At 41.1% G+C, this 22334-nt stretch overlaps 1 protein-coding gene across 5 annotated transcripts in view; it reads right to left on the bottom strand.

Annotated features, from left to right (window-relative positions):
- LOC132394392 (arf-GAP with SH3 domain, ANK repeat and PH domain-containing protein 1-like) overlaps positions 1 to 22334 on the bottom strand; it is a 426165-nt gene that overhangs the window by 374967 nt on the left and 28864 nt on the right. For 4 of the 5 annotated variants that reach the window (XM_059970475.1, XM_059970494.1, XM_059970464.1 and 1 more), the window contains exon 3: positions 17692 to 17818. In XM_059970475.1, the coding sequence (XP_059826458.1) occupies positions 17692 to 17818 (127 nt within the window). Of the gene's footprint in view, positions 1 to 17691; positions 17819 to 18038; positions 18061 to 22334 lie in introns of those variants that run through there. The other variant, XM_059970502.1, reaches the window with a different exon arrangement.

Raw genomic sequence — 22334 nt, 5'->3', positions numbered from 1 at the left:
CACAGCTCCAATCTGCTAACTAAATCTGCTTAAGACACTACATGTACACTGATTGGTGATATCTCAGATAATAACAAGGCAACCTAAAGAGAAGTTATCACCCTGACACAGTGGTGTCAAGAGAACAACCTCTCCCTCAATGTCGCAAAAACAGAGGAGCTGGTTGTAGACTACAGGAGGAATGGAGACAGGCTAACCATTATTGACAACAATGGATCTGAGGTTGAAAAGGTGAACAGTTTTAAGTTCTGTGGCATACGCATCACCAAGGATTTCATGTGGTCTGTACTGTGTGGTGAAAAAAGCACGGCAGCGCCTTTCACCTCTGATGGTTGGAGAAGTTTGGTATGGGCCCCCAAATCCTAAGGACATTCTACAGGGGCACAACTGAGAGCATCCTGACTGGCTGCATCACTGCCTGGTATGGGAACTGTACTTCTCTCAGTCACAGTACTCTGCAGAGAGTGTTGCGGACAGCCCAAAACATCTGTAGATGTGAACTTCCCACTATTCAGGACATTTACAGAGAAAGGTGCGTAAACAGGGCCTGAAGGGTCACTGGGGACCCGAATCACCCCAGCCACAGGCGCTTCCAGCTTTTACCATCCGGAAAATGGTACCACAGCATAAAAGCCAGGACCAATGGTCTCTGGGGCAGCTTCTTCTACCAGGGCATCAGTCTGATTAATTCACGAAAATACAATTCTATTTCTATGCTATATTGACTGTCCTGTCATACATACCATTTATTACAAAGTGCTTTAAATTGCACATTTAGACAAAGGCATAATATAAAGATTTTTACTTGTGTGTGAAGGATGTAAGAAATAAAGTCAATTCAATTCTTCCACTCTTCAATGTCATGTAATAAAACGTGTTGTTGCTCCATTTTCCCAACTTTTTGTTATAAGTCAATTTTCTGTATTTCATAAAGCCTCTACTGTATACTAAAGTCTTACAGTTTTAATATTTTTTCTATTTCTAAATCATATTTTAAAACATAATGCATCTACTACTTTGTCATCTACATTTAACCTCTGCAAACACTTATGCCCTCTTCCACTTAGCTTCATACCATCAACAAACTTGGTACATTGCAACCTCTTCCACCTGAATTCAATATTTCAAATCCACACCTATAGTGTACCAGATACGCCCAAGTACAGCGGATTCCAGTTAAATGGACCATTGGTTAATTGGGGCAGCTACTTATTTGGAACAACTCTCAAAGAACAAAACCTAATCAAGAAAATACCTGGGATTCCCTTCATTTACTTGAAACTGGAACAGAGAGACACGAGCACTCACGTGGCCACTACACTGTGCTTAGAGCCAACAGCTTTTAAAACAGCATTAGTTGCATGTGCTTATATTCAAAAAGCAATGTTTTTTGTCACTAATAGTTGGCGAGAAATAAGCAGTAAGACAATTCAGAACAGTTTTGCAGTTTTAAGGTTCAGGGCTTGGAGGTGCCAACAGCCAAGAGTAAAAATGAAATGATTTCACTACTTCAAGTGAGAAACTAAGTATTTGAAGGTAGCAACAATCATCTTGAACGTTACAATGAAAATAAAGATTAAGAGGATGCAATCTTCAATGGCATAGGAAGGCAGTCCATTATCTACACAAGGTGTCTGTGCTGATTTTGTTCATTTAGTCAAAAGAACGTGATGAGTTCCTCCGTCGATAGTATTAAGAACTAATATAGTTTTCTAGTACTGCAGTAGTATTGATAGCATTATTTGTTCTGCATTTCATTTAAATACATAATTTGTTACTCAGTTAAATGGTAACTAATTTTTACTATTTCCATGAAACTTTGGCTAATTGGGTCAGTCGATTAATTGGGCCTGCTGTGTCCCAATTAACCAGAATCCACTGTATGCGCTTTTTAGGTTTGAACAAGTAAAGATTGAGACCAGATCAGAGAGTTCAACTTGACAATGTTTGGTTTTAATTAGCATCAAGGGCAGGAAAATGTGCAAAAGAGTAAGTGGTTAAAAATACAAAGATGCCATGGTATAGTAATGAAGGACAAAGACCAAAATATTAAAGAAAACTGCTACACCTGACAAAAATTACTAAGCAATGTCAACAATGACCTGAGGGCATCAATGCTGAGGATGTAGGCAAAAGATCGGATCACTGAGAAGTAACAAAGAATTTTTGATCAAAGTAAAAAGTTAATTGTCTACGCATAAAAAAGATTAAATCAGCAGGGTGCCAATTAAATAAAACAAGTTATTGAATCATTTATATGGTATCTTATTGACTGCATACTGCAACTAAGGAGGCAGAGATGTAATAAATACAGATCACACTTTTGTATACACCCAACGGGATTTTTGTATGCACCTAATCCTCAGTGTCAGCAACACTTTGGAAATGCACTTAACCATCAGCCTAAACAATACATTGAAACCTGCTGAGAGATCACAATCTTTAGACTCAGGAGCATAAACACCCAACTTTAAATATCAAGTATGTTTCACATGTACCCAGATATTTGAAAAGACATATTAAAACTGGGCTCAGTGAACTAACAGGATATGCATTACCAGAAAGCTTTTTTTCCATAAACTGTTGCAAAGAGATAGCACCAAGGAAGAGGAGGATCAGCGAATACAACTTCAGAAAGACAAATGTGAACGGAACTGAGTTCCATTTTGAAGTCAATTGGTATTGTTAGCTGAGTAAAGTTGACAAAAAACACTAAACTGGAAGCTTTAAAAAACTGCTTTTCTGAATCATATTTTTTTAAAGCAAACACAGTCAGATGATGAAATTCACCATCACCTTCAATGCACCAACACAGCACCCGACATCCACAGAAAACACTTGACCTCAGTCCCTGCCCTCCAACATGCTTCCCAATTATGAACCACCAAGCTGAATTTATTTTAGATCAATGGAAAGATATCACATTCGCCACAAGACTTAATCATAACGTCTGGTAACCTTGTATCCATTTAAGCGGAACACACAAACAGGCAGTCCCCGGGTTATGAACCAGTTCCATTCCTGAGTCCATCTTTAAGTCGGATTTGTACGCAAGTCAGAACAAGTACGTCCGGTATTATTTAGTGTCAGTTAGTCAAACGTTTTTCTTAATGTATAGTATATATTTTACCTTTCTATGCATATAAAACACTTAAGAAACATATGTATTCCAATAACTAAACCACTGCATCGCTTAGTAATAATTGTAGCTTTCATCAGGGCAGGGCCTTTCACATCCTCCATTATTCTCACTATATCCTTTAAATTTGTTCCGATCATTGACAGACTAGCCTAATGCTTTTCCAATGACCAATGGCGTTTCACCTCTTTCCAAACACTTTATTATTTCCACTTTATTTTCAATCGTGATCACACTGGTGGTCCTAAAGTCCACTGCACTGAGCCAGGTTAAATGGGACAAGTGGGGGCTGTGCTGGGTTTGGGTATTTAATCCTCCACAATATTCCACATGGGAATTTAAATTGGAGGTGGCAGTGTTTTTTTTTATGAGGTCAAGTTGTGAGCTCGACATCAACCCAGCACGGATGGAGAGCGTGCTCGGGAGCGGTCTGTCACTGGATCAAACTTGGGAACCTCCGTTCTCGAGCCCGGCGCTGATCTCACTGCGCCACCAGCTGACCGGAAAAAGGGAGAGGCAGGATCAGGGTGAATCTTACTAAGAAAAATTTAAACCAAATACAAAGTTACACACTCACGGTGTCAAAGGCAACAATTTAAAATGGCGGATGGTGTCGCGATCTGACTTAACATGGCAGACGGCGTTCTCCTTCCTCAGTTCGTATTAAGTACGAGTTGTTCGTAAGTCAGACATTCGTAACTCAGGGACTACCTGTAATGGAATTGTCATTACCCAATCACCTAACTTCTGAAAAAAGAGTTTGTAATTCCTCAATTTTTGAAAGTGATGTATTTGCAGGGAACATTAAGTAATTATGTAGTGTGATATTTTGGTAGTATGGATTGCTATGTCTTATAGTGAACAAACCTTTGTAAACCATAGGCATGCAATCCAAAAAGTAAATGATCGCGTTGTGTAAATGTTGTTAGTTTGACAGTCATGAACAAGAGAATCACTATACAATCTGCCAAAACTTCAACATGCACGTACGTGAATTGAAATATTAAATAAAACCAAAAGAACACAGGATATAGGAGCAGAATTAGGCCATTTGTTCCATTGAGTCTGTTCCGCCATTTCATCATGGCTGATCCATCAACCTCTGCCTTAAAGACCTGGCCTCCACAGCTCCCAGAGGCAACTAAGTCCACAGGTTCATCACTCTGGGTAAAGAAATTCTTCATCTTCCACCATAGGAAACATCCTCTCCACATCCACTCTATCAAGGCCTTTCACCATTTGATTGGTTTCAATCAGGTCACCCCTCATTCTTCTGAATTCCAGTAAAAACAGGCACAGAGCCATTCAAATGCTCTTCTTATGACAAGTCATTTAATCTTGGAATCAGTTTTGCAAACCCCCTTTGAACCCACTCCAGTTTCAGCACATCCCTTCTAAGATTAGGGGACCCAAAATTGCTCACAGTACTCTAACAGATCTCACTGGGGCTTTATAAGTCTCAACATTATATCCTTGTTTTTATATTCTAACCCTCTTGAAGTGAATACGAACATCACATTTGCCTTCCTCAACACAGACTCAACCTGCAAATTAACCTTTAGGAAACCCTGCACAAGGACTCCCAAATCTATTGGTGCTGCAGTTTTTGTATTTTCTCTCCATTTATTAAATAGTCAACTCTTTCATTGCCTCTACCAAAGGGTATTACCATACAATTCCCAACACTGTACTCCATCTGTCATTTCTGTCATTGACACATAACGTAAAAAGAATCAGGCCCAACAAAGACCCCTGCAGAACACCACTAGTCACTGGCAGCCAAACAAAATAGCTCCCTTTATTCCCACTCTTTGCTTCCAGCCAATCAGCCAATGCTTTATCCATGCTAGAATCTTCTTGTAATACCATGGACTCATAGCTTTTTAAGCAGTCTCATGTGGCACCTTGTCAAAGGCCTTCTGAAAATCCAAGTACACAACATCAACTGATTCTCCTTTGTCTATCCTGCTTGTTATTCTGAAGAATTCCAACAGATTTGTCAGGCAAGATTCTCCCTTGAGGAGCCATGTTAACAAGGGCCCATTTTATTATGGGCCTTTAAGAATGCTGAGACCTCATCCTTAATAATCAACTCCAACAGCTCCCCAACCACTGAGGTCAGACTAACTGGCCTATAGTTTCCTTTTTTCTGCCTCTCTCCCTTCTTGAAGAGTGGAATGATATTTGCAATTTTACAGTCGTCCAGAACCATTCCATAATCTAGTGATTCTTTAAAAATCATTTCTAAATGATTCCAGGATCATTTAAGCCATCTCTTTCAGAACCCTGTGGTGTACACCATCTGGTCCAGGTGACTTATTAGCTTCAGACCTGATAAAGGGGCTCGCCCCGAAATGCCTTTTGCATAGATGCTGCCTGGCCGGCTGAGTTCCTGCAGCATCTTGTGCATGTTTACCTTCAGACCTTTCAATTTCCCAAGAACCTTCTCCCTAGTAATAACTTCAAACATTTCATGACACCTGGATCTTCCACCATTTTCTTGTCCCTCATTACTACCTCTCCAGTACTGTTTTCCAGTGGTCCAATATCCACTCTCGCCCCTCTTTTACACTTCACGTATCTGAAGCAACTTTTGGTATTCTCCTTAATATTGTTGCTAGCTTACTTTCATATTCCACCTTTACCTTCTTAATGACTATTTTAGTTACCAAAGCAATAATTTATTACTATCATAAGACTTGCATTCCAGCAGTGTTTTAATTCTTGAAGGCATTGCAAAGGAATGAGACACAATAGATTAGTAAAAAGATATTTCTGTAGATGTGTAATTACTGACAGGCTCAAAGGTGGTTGATTTAATAAATAAGTGCAAAAGTGGAACCAACTTTGATAAAACTTTAATAATTGACCTGGAAAGTTAAGAAGCATGCAAAGGCTTGAATAGGGCCCCTAAAGCACCATATTAACTCAACTACGTAAAGAACAAATTTAAAATATTCATTTCACTACAGTACTTCAAGTTTTACCTTGTTATCTGTATAACTAGAAGCTAAATTCTGACTGACACCCACTCTCACTGGTAAAAGCTAATAGCTCAGTAAATGCTGAGAAGCTAGTACAGAAACTATTTCAGTTTTCACTGCATACCAATAACTCTCAATTTTACACACCAAACGTCTCACATCAGAATAAAACATTCAACATTAGCCCATATATTCCTCCAAAGCACAGAATATCATTGCTTACCATCAAGTATCCGTGTAATATGCCGAAAGCCTTCTGGATAATTAAAAATGATCCAAATTATGAGTCAAGTCATCATGCCCGATATTAGTCAATCTCAAATTTGATACACAAATTGCACTGTGTCCATGGCAGTATGCAACAAAGCTATTTACGCATCTCAAATTAATCAGTAAAGCTTAACATTTACTCACCATATAGTCGCTTCAAACACGAAAAAGCCATTCACCCCCTCTTGTCCAATCTGTCACTCAATAAGATGACAGCAGATCTTGTACTTAGATGATACTTCCCTGGACCAACCACATCTAATATTCATTCCTTTCTTTGAATAGATTCAATAACAGATTCCACAGCCATCTTAACTTGTGAATTCTACAGGTTCACTACTCTGAAATCTTCATAACTCTGTTTGACTACCCCAGTCCTTACTATAATATTGTGACCCTTGACTCAACACCCAAACCTAGAGATTGTCAACTGTGCATCCTGCCAAGCCCCTTAAATAACTTCAAAAAATAACACTTGATCTCTTCATCCAGTCACTGATATAGATTGTGAACAGCCAGTGCCCCAGCACCAATCCCCATAACACCCAACTGGTCACAATATAAATACATTAGTGTTCGATTATTGATTAATCCTCAGTCAATGCCAACACATTACCCTAAAACACCAGGTAAATTTCCAGTGGCCCAACATTTTAACTCCAATTCCCACTCCCATTTCTGACATTTCAATCTATACATGCCTCTTACACCAAGATGAGGCCACACTCAGGTTGAAGGAGCTGAATTCTGTCTGGGTAGCCACCAACCTGATGGCACAAATACCTTCCAGTAAAATAAATTTTCCCCTCACCCTTCACTCTTCTTCTATTCCCAATGTTGTCCTCTTACCTCCCTTCACCTGCCTATCACCTCCCAATGGCACCCCTACCTTCCCTTTCCCCTATAGTCCACTTCCCTCTCTTAAGGTTCCATCATCTCCAGCTCTCATTAAAAGATAATATTCTACCTACAACCAATGTCTGAATAACAGGTTCTGCTGTGGCTTGTTTCCTTCCTCCCTCCTGCTTTCTTTGGGAGGGGGATACTGTTGTAACTCCACATCTGTGTGGACAATTCTAGAATCTATGATATTATAATCAATATCTCCATCCACAAACAATCCCTTTAAATCTCTAAATGCAAGTCAGATTCTGGGGATTATCATTTTTCACTCTTTATTTTTTTCCCAATACCAAGTTCTTTAAACAGATGATAATTTCTTCAAAGGTCTTACTTTACACCTGTAGTCCTCTGCTATTCCCATTTTTATTTCCTTCCATAACACAATATTTGATCTCTCATCTCCTATTTTAGTTTATAAGAGATGTATATAACTTGCCCTAAATACTTAATTTTGTTATGTCTATAGACTATGTTCATGCTTTTCTTCAGCCTACTCTTATATTCTACTCGTCTTATTGTCCCCTCGACTCACTTCCAAGGACTTGACAATTTGCTGTCAATATTATTTACTAATAATAACAGGCATCCGTTCGTCTCGAGAGACCATGGATCTGCGCCTGGAGTTTCCAGGGCACAGGCCTGGGCAGGGTTGTATGGGAGACCAGCAGTTGCCCAAGCAGCAAGTCTCCCCTCTCCACACCACCGATGTTGTCCAAGGGAAGGACAAGGGCTGGTACAGCTTGGCACCAGTGTCGTTGCAGAGCAATGTGTAGTTAAGTGCCTTGCTCAAGGACACAACACTGCCTTAGCTGAGGCTTGAATTAGCAAACTTCAGATCACTAGACCAACGCCTTAACCACTTGACCACGTGCCAACATTATTACTGATATATTGTTTTTCTTCTGTACTTGCACAGCATGCCTTCTTTTGCACATTAGTTGTTTGCCGATCTTTGCTAGAGTTTTTCATTGATTCCACTGTATTTCTTTGTATCTACTGTGAATGCTTACAAGAAAATGAATCTCAGGGTAGTATATGGTGACATGTGCTGCGCTTTGAACTTTGTCTTTGCCCTCTATTGAACTGTAAATTTTCTCCAATCTTCTAGCTTTATATCCCCATGATAAACCCTTTCTTTTACTTAATACTCTGACTTCTCTTCAACACTATAGCTAAAAATCAATGTTCCTAGTAGATTTCTCTTGCCTCAAAGGGTAGTTGCTTGTAAGCTTGGCATTAATTCTTAAAAGATTTTTCAATGCAGCATTCATACCACATCGCAATATATTTTACTTGTGGAATATCTGAAAATACACGTTTTTCTTTGCAGGATAAGTGTAAACTAAAACTACAATTGCAAAATTTTATGCTACACCAGAATCTTTACTTTGCCACAGAACTGTGAGCAGCCTTCATTTCCTTTCAAGATTTAGCTGATAAAAGAATAATAAACAGTTCAAGTCAGAAACTTACATACACCTTAGCCAAATACATTTAAACTCAGTTTTTCACAATTCCTGACATTTAATCCGACAAAACATTCCCTGTCTTAGGTCAGTTAGGATCACTACTTTATTTTAAGAATGTGAAATGTCAGAATAATAGTAGAGAGAATGATTTATCTCGGCTTTTATTTCTTTTATCACATTCCCAGTGGGTGAGAAGTTTTCATACACTTTGTTAGTATTTGGTAGCATTGCCTTTAAATTGTTTAACTTTGGGTAGCCTTCCACAAGCTTCTCACAATAAGTTGCTGGAATTTTGTTCCATTCCTCCAGACAGAACTGGTGTAACTGAGTCAGGTTTGTAGGCCTCCTTGTTTGCACACACTTTTCCAGTTCTGCCCACAAATTTTCTATCGGATTGAGGTTAGGGCTTTGTGATGGTCACTCCAATATCTTGACTTTGTTGTTCTTAAGCAATTTTGCCACAACTTTGGAGGTATGCTTGGGATCACTGTCCACTTGGAAGACCCATTTGCAACTGAGCTTTAACTTCCTGGCTGATGTCTTGAGATGTTGATTCAATATATCCACATAATTTTCCTTCCTCATGATGCCAAATATTTTGTGAAGTGCACCAGTCCCTCCTGCAGCAAAGCACCCCCACAACATGATGCTGCCACCCCCATGCTTCACTGTTGGAATGGTGTTCTTCGGCTTGCAAGCCTCACCCTTTTTCCTCCAAACATAACGATGGTCATTATGGCCAAACAGTTCAATTTTTGTTTCATCAGACTAGAAGACATTTCTCCAAAAAGTAAGATCTTTGTCCCCATGTGCACTTGCAAACTGTAGTCTGGCTTCTTATGGCGGTTTTGGAGTAGTGGCTTCTTCCTTGCTGAGCAGCCTTTCAGGTTATGTCGATATAGGACTCGTTTTACTGTGGAGATAGAAACTTGTCTACCTGTTTCCTCCAACATCTTCACAAGGTCCTTTGCTGTTGTTCTGGGATTGATTTGCACTTTTCGCGCCAAAGTACATTCATCTCTAGGAGACAGAATGCGTCTCCTTCCTGAGCGGTATGATGGCTGCATAGTCCCATGGTGTTTATACTTGCGAACTATTGTTTGTACAGATGAAGTGGTACCTTCAGGCATTTGGAAATTGCTCCCAAGGATGAAGCAAATTTGACATCATTTTCTGAACTCAATCCAATAGAAAATCTGTGGGCAGGACTGCAAAAACGTGTGTGAGCAAGGAGGCCTACAAACCGGACTCAGTTACACCAGTTCTGTCTGGAGGAATGGAACAAAATTCCAGCAACTTACTGTGAAAAGTTTGTGGAAGGCTACCCAAAACGTTTCACCCAAATTAAACAATTTAAGGGCAATGCTACCAAATACTAACAAAGTGTATGTAAACTTCTCACCCACTGGGAATGTGATATGTCTTGGGTGGTGGGGGTCCCTGAAGATGGATGCTGCTTTCCTGCAACAGCGTTTCATGCAGATGTCCTCGATGGTTGAGAAGGCTTTACCAGTGATGGACTGGGCTGTATCCACAAAATTTTGTAGGATTTCCCATTAAAGGGCATTGGTGTTTCCATACCATGCGGTGGTGCAGCCAGTCAATACACTCCCATCACACATATATAGAAGCTTGTCAAAGTTTTAGATGTCCTGCCAAATCTCCATAGAATCTTAAGGAAGTAGAAGCACTGCCATGCTTTCTTCTCAATTGCACTTACTTGCTGGGCTCTGGCCAGGACCTCCAAAATCATAACACCTAGGAATTTAAAGTTATTAACCCTCTCCACCTCTGATGAGGACTGGCTCATGGATCTCTGGTTTCCTTCTCCTGAAGTCTATAACCAGCTCCTTGCTGACTGAGTGAGAGGTTGTTGTTATACCACTACTCAGTCAGATTTTCAAACTCCCAAATCTCCTGGACCTGATGGGTTCCCTGTAGAATTTTATAAATCATTCTCTTCTCTTCTTTCTCCTCAGTTACTTTCAGTATTATCTGACTCGTTTAATTACGGCAAATTGCCACCCTCTTTCAGTGAGGCATCTATTATTCTTCTTTTAAAAAAGGGCAAAGACCCAACAGAGTGTTCCTCGTATAGGCCGATCTCTCTGCTCAATGTTGATGTAAAGATCTTAGCTAAAGTTTTGGCTCATAGATTAGAAACCGTCATTCCCTCCATTATCTCTGATGACCAAACAGGCTTTATTAAAAACCATCTCCCTTTTTTTAACATTCGGCGTTTATTTAATATCTTATACTCACCTCCAACTGGGATTCCTGAATGTGTTATTTCCCTCGATGCGGAGAAAGCATTTGATCGTATAGAGTGGAACTACCTTTTTGCAGTTTTAGAAAAATTTGACCTTGGCCAAAGTTTCATCTCTTGGATCCAATTGCTGTACCTGTGTCCTACTGCCTCTGTTTTAACCAATCTTCAGAAATCCCAAGTATTTAATCTCAAACGTGGCACCCGCCAGGGATGCCCCTTAAGTCCCTTTCTCTTTGATTTGGCTATGGAACCTCTGCCGATAGCATTTCGAAACTGCCCTGAATTGACTGGGATTTGGAGAGGGGGTGTTGAGCATAAAGTTTCTCTCTATGCTGATGACTTATTACTCTTTCTCTCAAATCCGTCTACATCCTTACCTCTAATGTTTTCACTTATTGACCAGTTTAGCCAGATCTCTGGCTATAAACTTAATTTACATAAGAGTGAACTTATCCCAATTAATAAAGAAGCACAAGAACTAACATTTCATGATCTCCCTTTTAAAGTAGTCCATAATCAATTTACTTATCTTGGAATTACAGTCACAAGGAAGTTTAAAGATCTCTTTCGTGAAAACTTTGCCAATCTTTCATATGCTATAAAACAGAGTCTGGTACAATGGTCACCTCTATCTATGTCTTTGGTAGGTCGTATTAATGTTGTTAAAATGTATGTTCTCCCCAAATTTTTATACCTATTTCAATCTATCCCAATTTTTATTCCTAAATCTTTTTTTGATTCCTTAGACTCTATTATTTTGTCATATCTGTGGCAGAATAAGCACTCTAGAATTAATAAAATCCATCTCCAAAAATCTAAAAAAGAGGGTGGCATGGCTTTACTGAACTTTCGTTTATATTATTGGGCAGCTAATATACGTTGTGCTACCTTCTGGTCTTTCTTCCATGGCCAACCCAAGTGCCCTAACTGGGTGGCGATGGAGCTGAGCTCCACTAAAGAATGATCTATCTCTGCACTTCTTGGCTCTGCACTCCCTAGTAGTCTGCCCAGATCAATAGCTAATCCTCTTGTTAGACACACTTTGCGTATATGGGCTCAGATCAGGAAATGCTATGGTTTCCAGGGGTTTTCCGTTTCCAGCCCTGTTGCTCATAATCACCTTTTTTTTACCTACTACATAAGATTCAGCATTCCAGGTTTGATATAGGAAGGGCATTAGACATTTTGAAGATCTTTTCATTGATAATCGCTTTGCTTCTTTTCAGCAGCTCTGTTAAGTTCAGTCTGCCTAATGCTCATTTTTTCAGATATCTCCAAATCCGACACTTCATTGCTCCTTTAATTCCTAACTTTCCTGAAATGCCTGCGAAAAATGCTATGGACCTATTTCTTTCCATGAATCCACTAGGTAAAGGCTTAATATCAATCATCCGAGATAAACTAGCAGCCTTACGACGGGCCCCCATGGATAAAATCAAAATGGCCTGGGAGCAGGATTTAAATATCTCCTTATCTGAGGAGAGCTGGGATTCAGTTCTCAAATCGGTTAACTCAACCTCTCTTTGTGCTCGCCACTGCCTTTTACAGTTTAAGATTGTTCATAGAGCCCATTTGTCTAAATCTAAACTATCTCGATTCTACCCTAGCGTTAGTCCGCTCTGTGATAAATGCAAGAGGGGCGTGGCCTCTCTCATCCATATGTACTGGTTCTGTCCTAGCTTGGAGAAATTCTGGAAAGACGTCTTCACTACATTATCGTGTATTCGGAATCAGAACCTAGAACCAAATCCCTTAATTGCTCTGTTCGGTTTTTGGGGCGAGACAGATTTATGTCTATGTCTGACCAAATGCCGAATATTATCCTTTGCCTCTCTCCTGGCTAGACGCTTGATTCTCCTCAGATGGAGAGATATTGCCCCGCCCACTCATGCTCAATGGCTTAACGAAATCATGGCCTGTTTGGACCTCGAAAAAATTCATTATTCAGTTCTCAATTCAGATCTAAAGTTCCATAAGGTCTGGGGACCTTTTATCGAGTACTTTCATAACCTTCCTCTTGACTAGGGTTTTTTTTTCTTTTCGGTCCCCTGCTTTCAGCTCCTTTTTTTTTCTGGTAGAAGGCATTATTACCCTCTGTTGCTGAGTGTATTCACAGTCTGGGAGTTTGGCTGTCCTGACTTATACTCTCTATATTGTGTTGTGGTTGGTCTGGAGTTGCTGTTGTTTTTTCTTGTGTTGTGGGGCTTGGGGAGGACACTAAGCTTACTTGTCTTTAATTTAGGTGCTTTTTTTTTGCTAAATTCTCTTCCTTTGTAGCATATTGTTATTGTATGCTTAATTTTGCACTGTTTTAATGTTCCTCATTGGGATTTGGGGTTTTTAATTTGTAAAATGTTTTGAAAAACTAATTAAAAAAAAAGATTTTCAAACTCCCTCCTATATACTGTTCATCACCACCTTTGATTCGGCCTATGCAAGTGGTGTCATCAGCAAATTTGAATATGGCATTGGAGTTGTGCTTAGTCACACAGTCATAGGTGTAAAGCGAGTAAGCAGGGAACTAAGCACACAGCCTTGTGGTGTACCTGTGCTGATGGAGAACATAGATGTTGTTACCAATCCAAACTGACTGGGATCTGCAAGGGAATAAATCCAGGATCCAACTGCACAAGAGGCATTGAGACCAAGGTCTTGGAACTTATTGATTAGTTTTGAGGGGTGATGGTATTGAATGCTGAGCTGTAGTCAATAAAGAGCATCCTGATGTACACATCTTTGCTGTCTAGAAGTTCCAGGGTTGAGTGAAGAGTCAATGATGGCATCTGCTGTGGGCATGTTACTCCAGTAGGTAGGAGTCGATATGTTTCATCATCAACCTCTCAAAGCACTTCATTACTGAGGCAGGTCACTATGCTCCTCTTGAGCACCAGTAGAATTGAAGACTGCTTGAAGCAGGTGGATACTGCACACTGCTGAAGCAAGAGATTACAGATCTCAGTGAACACACCAGCCAGTTGATCAGCACAGGTCTTTAGTAGATGGCCAGGTACCCCACCTGGAACAGATCCCAGTTATTTCCAAATTGGAAAAAAAATTGTGCATCTACCAACATTTTGAATAATGAATTCAGGACCCCTACAATCCTCAATGTGAAGACGTTTTACACTCATTTCCCATTTAATCCTTTACAAAAACTATTTTAACCCATGGCCTCTCTCCAAAATGAAATGGTCTCTCTTTTTTAAAAAATCCTCTCAATTTTATAGAGTTCTATTATTTTTTTTTCCATTAGCTTCCCCAGTTTCAAAGAGTACTAGACAACGGGGTGACCTGTTGGGGCAACCTTTGAGAAAAGGGTAGTGCAGTCTGATGTGAACAGAAGGAACATTAAATTTTCCTTAATAAACATTATGCCTCTCGTTGTCATTCCGGAGACGTGCAGTCCTTTCATCCGCCGTCTCTTCAACTCTTCTGCTGTTTGTCTCTGATCCTGAAGATGTGCATTTTTCAGCTCCTTTGTCTCTTCCTCTCTCCTCCTCCTATGCCAGTTGTTGTCATTTTGGAGATGTGCATGCCTCTCCTCCTCTGTCTCTTTTTCTCTCATCTTTTTTTGTCCTGACTCTTTGATCCTGGAGTCGTGCAGCCCTGACCTCATCCGATTCTTGTTCTCTCCCTCGCCTTGCCGCTTTCCAACAATGCTTGGCGTCATCTCTCGACCATAATGTCCCCCTTCTCTTTCCACATGGCATAATTAGGCTGACCATATTTTTTTTACCCCTAATGCTGGATAGAAGATACAAAGCAGTAACACCAAAGCCTCCAGGATGCTGATTATTCTTGATTATGTGGTTGGCGCTCTCCGAAATGGGCGCGATATAGTCACCACTGTCCTTTGACTGTAGCAAAGGGTTTGATGGGTGTCATTCCAACGAAGTACGTCATTTCAATAAGATTTAATTATCTCTTATTGATGGGTAGCAGTTGGATCTGACCCAATCCTGCACACGCTGATGGTGATTAGCAGAATGTGACCACTCGAAATAGAGCTGCCTGTCCTTTTCCTCTGGTTGGTGTTGCTGCTGTGAGCATCGTGAGTCACCTCTGAGGCTGGCCATGCGCATGCGTCATGGTGTCACGTTGCAGTTTCCATCATGGCTGACATCGGTGCTCGAGTGAAAGCGGGGCTGTTGATCTTGGCGAGTGAGCAATTTTATATGAATATATAACCCTGAACTTTACCTGCATTCTATAAGTTAGCGCATTTTAAGTCGATTTAGCCAAAAATAGTGCTGCTATATTGTGCTGTTTGCGCTAATTGGAGGTCACAAACAGAGCATGAGAGTTTTAGTATAAAGATAACATCATGTCTATCCAATCTTGCCTCAGTTAAAATTCTCCAGTCTTGGTAACAAGTCTCAAATATCCATCGTCTTCTCTCCAGTGCAAACATGTCTTTACTGATAAGGTGGTGATGAGAATCTATGCAATACTTAAAGCTGCAAACTAACTGGTGCTGCACACAGTTATATCACTCTGCTACCTTCTGTAGAAAACCATGGCAATACTTTCTTAACCACAAAAGACTTGTGCTACAATCTTTCAGCATCTGCAAACATACAGTGCAGTGGCAACGTTTCTCCACACTTCTCAGTACCCTCATTGTGTTGCAGTACCTCCCTAAAACCATTTCAGCTATGGATTGAGTTTCAGTTGTTACCTTTCATCTACTCTTTCTGGCCAGTTGGTTCAGCAGAAAAGTAAAACTAAACCAAACTGACTACATCAAGCATCCTCGTCAATGACCTTCCCTATTACCCATTATTGCAAGAAATCATAGTCCAGCCCAAATATAATGCATTTTAATAGATCAAAAATATAACACAAAATGTAAGTTTTACAATTTCTAAAAACATGATATTAACATACCTACAAATTGATCAATTGAAAACACTATGAAAACATTTAAGTTCAATATTAACAACACTGTCAGTGTAGCCACCAAGCACACAATCCAAATGTAATGAAACTGCACATTTTTCATCTTGTCATTGCATTCCCTGCCAACAATCTTTGTCCTAGCTAAATTAAGTGCTGAATATCTCCCCTCTCGCTGTGTAAACCTCTTTTCCCTAACAAGGGAGAGAGAGAGCCTGTGGTATGTCAAATTACCAGGTAAACAAGTATTGGGGTACCGCAAGTCTGTGTCTTTATTGATGCTTTACTGCATGCTTGAGTGCTCCATGGGGGGTGCAGATGCTTTTTTTTTGCTGGTGGGGGAGGGGGAGCGGGGGGGGGGGGTTTGGGGTTCTAACATTTATCTGTCATTCATTCTTTAGGGCACTCCTGTTTTTGTGGGTGGTTGCGAAGAAATAGAATTTCAGGATGTATGTTGTATACATTTCTCTGTTATTAAATGTACCTTTGAATGGGGTTACCTTTTCTCAAATGGGGGGGGGTTAAAAAATCACAGAAGTAAACTATGTCCATTCAACATGCAGTTCAAAAACAGGAGAGGCCACAAAGCCTCTGAAGCTAGCTCTCATATTTCTCAATAAAGGATGCTGCTTACAATAGACATTCTGATTTTGCTTCTAGAAAATACAATCTTAAAAAAGGACGTATGAAAAATAAATTTCAAATACCACAACGTTCAAAGCAAACCAAGAAATGAACTGAGTGAGCAACGGGATTACATTACTACGTCGATGCCACCCGAATTCCACACCGATATTCAATGACGTTATCCGAAAAAGCAACAAGAAAAATCACAATGATTAAGACTTCATAATCCTCATCAGTCAAAACGCAATTCTGGCAACAATGAACAATGCATCAAGTATTACATATGAATGAAGAAACGAGGAACTAAAAAGATAGGAAGTACAATTTTGGAAATTGGAAATGCATAACAGTGACAGAACATCCATTTAAATTTAATATGCAAGAATTAAGCAATCTGGAAAGATCGACGATACCATTAACATCGGAATAATAAAATTCACCGCAACATACACAAAGTCAGGCAGCATCTATGGAAATGAATCAACGGTGAACGTTTCGGGACGAAACCCTTATCATCCAGTATTTTGTGTGTATTTATTGCTCTAGATTCTCAGCATCTGCAGAATCTCGTGTGTTAATAATAAAATTCACTAGTGCTCATTAATCAACACAAACACCGTGGTAGAATTCTAACTTGCATAAGCGCTGCCAAAAGTGGCGTGGGTGGTGGTGGAATATACTGTAAATCTTTTGCTGACACATGCACACAAAAGAAATATTAAAATAAGGGGAGAATGGCATGGGTGCCAAGTTCCGCTGCATGCGCATTCACCTAGAACCGAGTGCAATAATGCAATTCTGAATAACAATAACAACAACAAAGGTAAACATGGTTCAAACTGAATAAGATGCGGGATGAGCAGCCAGCCCCATCACTGACTGCAAAGAGCTCGCCCCCAAGTACCTGAATTATGCAAACGGCAAATACGCAGACTTCACTGGAAACAGTAAGGGAGGAACACACACGCACGCACGGCAACGTGCCGGAAGACAGCCAGAGGGATGCAGCACAGCCAGACAGAAGGCTGTCTTTTTCCCAGGCCACTTCTTCCTCCTTTCCTCCTTCCTTCCAGTGCCAACCTTTCGCCGCCGCCGCCCCCTCCCCCTTGATCGGCTCGACTGCACCACCCTTACCTCCTCGAGCAGAGACGCCGTGTTCCTGCAGTTGAGCAGCTTGGTGGTGAAGCTGGATGTGGTAGGCGAGTTGTAGTCCTCGGTCGTCTCGGCGATGAACTCCGACACCGATATTTGATCGGGCATCCTTAACAGCAGAGAGGAGAGGGAAGGGCGGGCGAAGCGGTGAGGACAGCAGAGGGTCCAGGTGGTGGTGATGATGGTGTGGGAGGGGACGGGGGAGAGAAGGGAGGGGTGATAATGAAGAAGAAACGAAACGGGAGCAGATTAATCACAAGCGCCCGCACCGACGCCACAGCAGCAAGACGACTTTTTCCGCCGCGCTGCCCCGCGGACGCGCGACCTACGTCTCCTTCCAGACCCGCAGTCTGTGAGTTACGCACGCACGCACGCACGCACGCACGCCCCGCGCCCTGCGCGCGCTCGCTCCCACGCCCCGCCCCGCTCCGCCCCGCGCCCTGCGCGCGCTCGCTCCCACTCCGCTCCCCGCGAGCGAACGCGCCCGAAGTGAGCGGGTCACGTGTGCCTCCTTGCCGTCAGAGACGGGGGGGGGGGGGGGGGGTCACACTGCGCACGCACCGAATGGAGGTCCCTCAATGCCTCCTCCTGCTTGTCCTTTCTATTATGCGTTTAATATTTAAATAATTCTTGAGTATTGTTTGAGTAGCATTCTTTGTTTACATAATGTACTGCGGGTTACCTGTAAAAGAACGTAAAAGCCACCACGTGATACGTGCGCGCCTCACTCAAAGCTAAAAAAACGACTAAGGCTTGCATATCGGCCTCACATCTTCACTTAGTTTTATGTTTTCCAGTTACAAAACAACAGTGACGATGAGGTAATTTTTAAAACAAACCTGAGACATTAAAGTTTTTTTAAAAAGCGCTTGGAAAGTATACTGGACCAAGGAAGGACCATGCTGCTCAGAGGAAGTGTGAAAGTGAGGACAGCTGTGGTCAAGTTTTTCTCAGCAACATATCTGAGAAATCTTCTGATACGTTAATCAGTCCATTACTTGCAAAATGTAGTGGTGTTTTCAGGTGGAAGAGGGTTCATGAAGTTTCAAGCGTTTGTCTTTTGTGAGCATAAAGAACCAGAATCTACTCTGTGTGCACTAAGGTTATTGCATGAACTTCAAGTGAGAGACAAAAAGCTGCATGTAAAAGTAGATGCAAAGACCAAAGCCCAGCTGGATGAATGAAAGGCCAAAAAGAAAGGAGTCATTGGGAGTTATGAAAACAGGATTTGTCGAATGATGTTGTGGATGAGAAAACCAAGAGGAGAGCTCATTGTAAAGGGAGTAATAAAAGGACTAATAACTTAGGTAAACTAAATGCACCTTCCCGAGATCAAGAAGAAGAAGAAGAAAGGAAATCAAACGAAAGAGGAGGGTGACATGAAAGGATAAACTAAACCTAATTTCTCATGACATTAGCAAACTCAAAGATAATCAGAAGAAACAAAACATAACACTTTCTTTGTTGAGGATCTCCACCACTCTGCAGAGGTAAATTTGTCTGCCAATGGCCATATTCTTTACCATGCAACTGTACCCTAAAAGAATGAGGGTAAAAGCACAAAAGGAATAACGTATGAGTATTCAGTTTGGCAGAGCTTTGAACAGATTACAGAATTGAAAGTTCAGCTTAAAGAGTGATGTGAGGAAAAGGACTTCAGTTTATGCCGAACCAGCGTGGGGAATGTATGGATGAGTTTTGGCCGAATCATGCTGGGACCAGCATCCTAGCAATTCTGAAAAAACAAGGGCTGTAGCAATTAAATTAATCCAAGTAATGTCAGGGAAGGTTCAGGTGGAATCTCCAGGGATTTTTAAATTTGAAATGATCTCACAGCTTCAGGATGAGAGGGAAAAGTTTAAAGGAGATGTGAGGGGTACTTTTTTTTACACAAGCTTGAAACATAATGCTGGAGGAGGTGATGGTAACAGAGTTTAAGAGAAATTTAGACAGACACATGGGCATACAGGGAATAGAGGGATAGCAACCATCTGCAGGCTGATAGACATGCTTAGCCAGAGGGCCTGTTTCTGTGCTCTGCTGTTCTATGTTATAAAGGTCAAGATATTGCTTATAAATACTTGGGTAATGCTAACCAGGACTATGATAGAAAGGTACAGTGCAAACAATAAGAATGCAGCAAGTGACAAGAGAAAATTTGCAGTTGCTGGGAATCCAAGCAACATGCACAAAAACTCAGCAGGCCAGGCAGCATCTATGGAAAAGAGTACGGCTGAGGTTTCAGGTCATGACCCTTCGTCAGGACTGGAGGAGGAAAAGATGAGGAGTCAGAGTGGGGGCAAGGGAGAAAGAAACACAAGCTGATGGGTGAATCCAGGAGGGTTTGAAGGATGAAGTGAAGAGCTGGGAAGGTCCCAATGGATTTGAAAGCCACAAATGTACCATCAGAATTCCAGAAAAGATTGAGAGTGAGGAAAGAGGGAAAAATACAGGAAGTGATAGAGTGGGGAGAGTGAAAGTTAAAAGAGGGGAGCAAAGAGCAGGTCAATAGAGAGAAGGAGAGGGGAATGGCAGACTTGTTAGACCAACATCTGGTATTAAGTAAATCCTGGCATCTATTATTGAGGAAATGTTATCAAGATACTTGCAAACAATATGATTAGGAAGCATCAAGGGTTTTATGAGGGAAATAATGGTTGACAAATACAATAGGATCTTTTGAGGATTTTAACTATCAAGATATGCAATGGAGAATCATTTTATTTGGAATTCCAAAGGGCATCTGAAATGGATTCCAAGACAATTACTGAACAAAGTAAGGATTTAGACATAGACATGGTTTGAGGCTATAATAGAGTCTGCCCATGAAGAGAGGCAGCATGATGGCAAAGCAGTTAACGTAATGCATTACAGCGCCAGCCTGAGTTCAATTCTGCCTCTGAGGAATTTGTACATTCTTCCCATGACCACATGGATTTCCTCTGGATGCTCCAGTTTTCTCTCTCATTCTGAAGCCCAGCGAGTTGGTAGGTTAATTGGTCACATGGATGCAATGGGTGGCTCAGGCTCGTTTGGCCAGCGGGGCCTGTTACCGTGCTGTACCTCTAAATGAAAAATAAATAAGGAAGAGCGGATAACCAACTGAAAAGACAGAGTATGGATAATCCAGTCAGGTTGAAATTGTAACTGGTAGGGTACCACAGAGATAAATAAGTAAATAAATAAAGGCTCACCTGTTTATAATACAGGGAAACAACTGTATTGACGTTAAGGGTGAAACAGTAAGATTATAAAGGGGTATAGTGGACAAAACATACCTCCCTTTTCCCCTTTTCTCACACATTCCCCTCTTCTCTCCCAGAGCCTTACTCCTCTCACCATTCCCTGCCACTTTTCCTCTTTTAGTTCCTGTTCCTCTTCTTGTCTTATGTTATATGCACACCATCCTATCAGAGGCAATGGTCTGTGCAGGTGGACAACTTGATGTCAGCTGAAACACTGAAACCATAGTTGCTCCTGAATCACTAAGGGCATTCCACTTAATCAGCCAGATAGTGGAATGGTATAGAAACACCAATGCCCAAGAACGGAAAAGCCAACTGTTACGTACATGCAACGGTTTAAATGAACCACCAGCAGACCACGCCCGCAGTCTGATTTTGATGTTAAAACCACCATTTATTAGTAACTACTTAATATAGTAACTTAATCCAGGTATATCAAAAGTTAGAACTTGTGTGTGTGTGTGTGTGTGTGTATGTAAATATAATTCCCAAATTCGTTTAAGTTCAGCTGGCAAGGTTTAAGGTCTTACGATGATACTGTAAGAAAGTTCAGTTCAATGCACGGAGTTGGTGGGCGAGAGAGAGGTGTCTGTAAGCCAAAGTGGAATCCACAATAGGAGAAGAACAAATAAACAGGTACCATTGGTCTTCGGTCGTCGGACTCCAAATCCACTCGAGTTGGCCAAGCGTAGCTTATCACAAAGGGTACAGTCTTCAAGGGAAAACTACCACCCAGGCAAGGATAAACACACCTGAAGATCACTGGCAGCCAATAGAAAAAAACCTTTATTCTCTTTCTTTGCCTCTTTCTAGTCAGCCAATCTTCTATCCATGTTAGTAGCTTTCCTGTATACCATGGGCTCTTATCTTGTTAAGCAGTCTCATGTGAGGCACCATCTTCCAAGTCAACAACGTTCACTGACTCACCTTTGTCTATCCTCAAAGAAATTCTAACAGATTGGTCAGGCCAGTTTTCCACTTAGAGAAGACATGCTGACATTGGCCTGATTTATTGTGTGCCTCTAAGTACCCCAAAACCTCATCCATAATAATGGACTCCCAACATCTTTCCAACCACAGTCAAGCTAACTGACCTATAATTTCCTTTCTTCTGTCTCGCACACTTCTTAAAAAGTGGAGTGACATTTGCTATTTTCTAGTGCTCCAGAATCATTCCAGAATCTAGTGATTCTAGTGATTTGTTTGGCGTAATCTCAAACAATAACGAGGTGGCCTACAGGGAAGAAGTCATCTCTCTGACACAGTGGTGTCAAGAAAGCAACCACTCCCTCAATGTCGCAAAACAAAGGAGCTGGTTGTGGATTACAGGAGGAATGGAGATGGGCTAATCCCAATTGACATCAATGGATCTGGGGTTGA

Source organism: Hypanus sabinus, chromosome 1 (genome assembly GCF_030144855.1).
Source record: "Hypanus sabinus isolate sHypSab1 chromosome 1, sHypSab1.hap1, whole genome shotgun sequence".
NCBI lineage: Eukaryota > Metazoa > Chordata > Chondrichthyes > Myliobatiformes > Dasyatidae > Hypanus > Hypanus sabinus.
The sequence above is the reverse complement of the archived record's forward strand: the minus strand, read 5'-3'. Positions and strand labels throughout refer to the sequence as shown.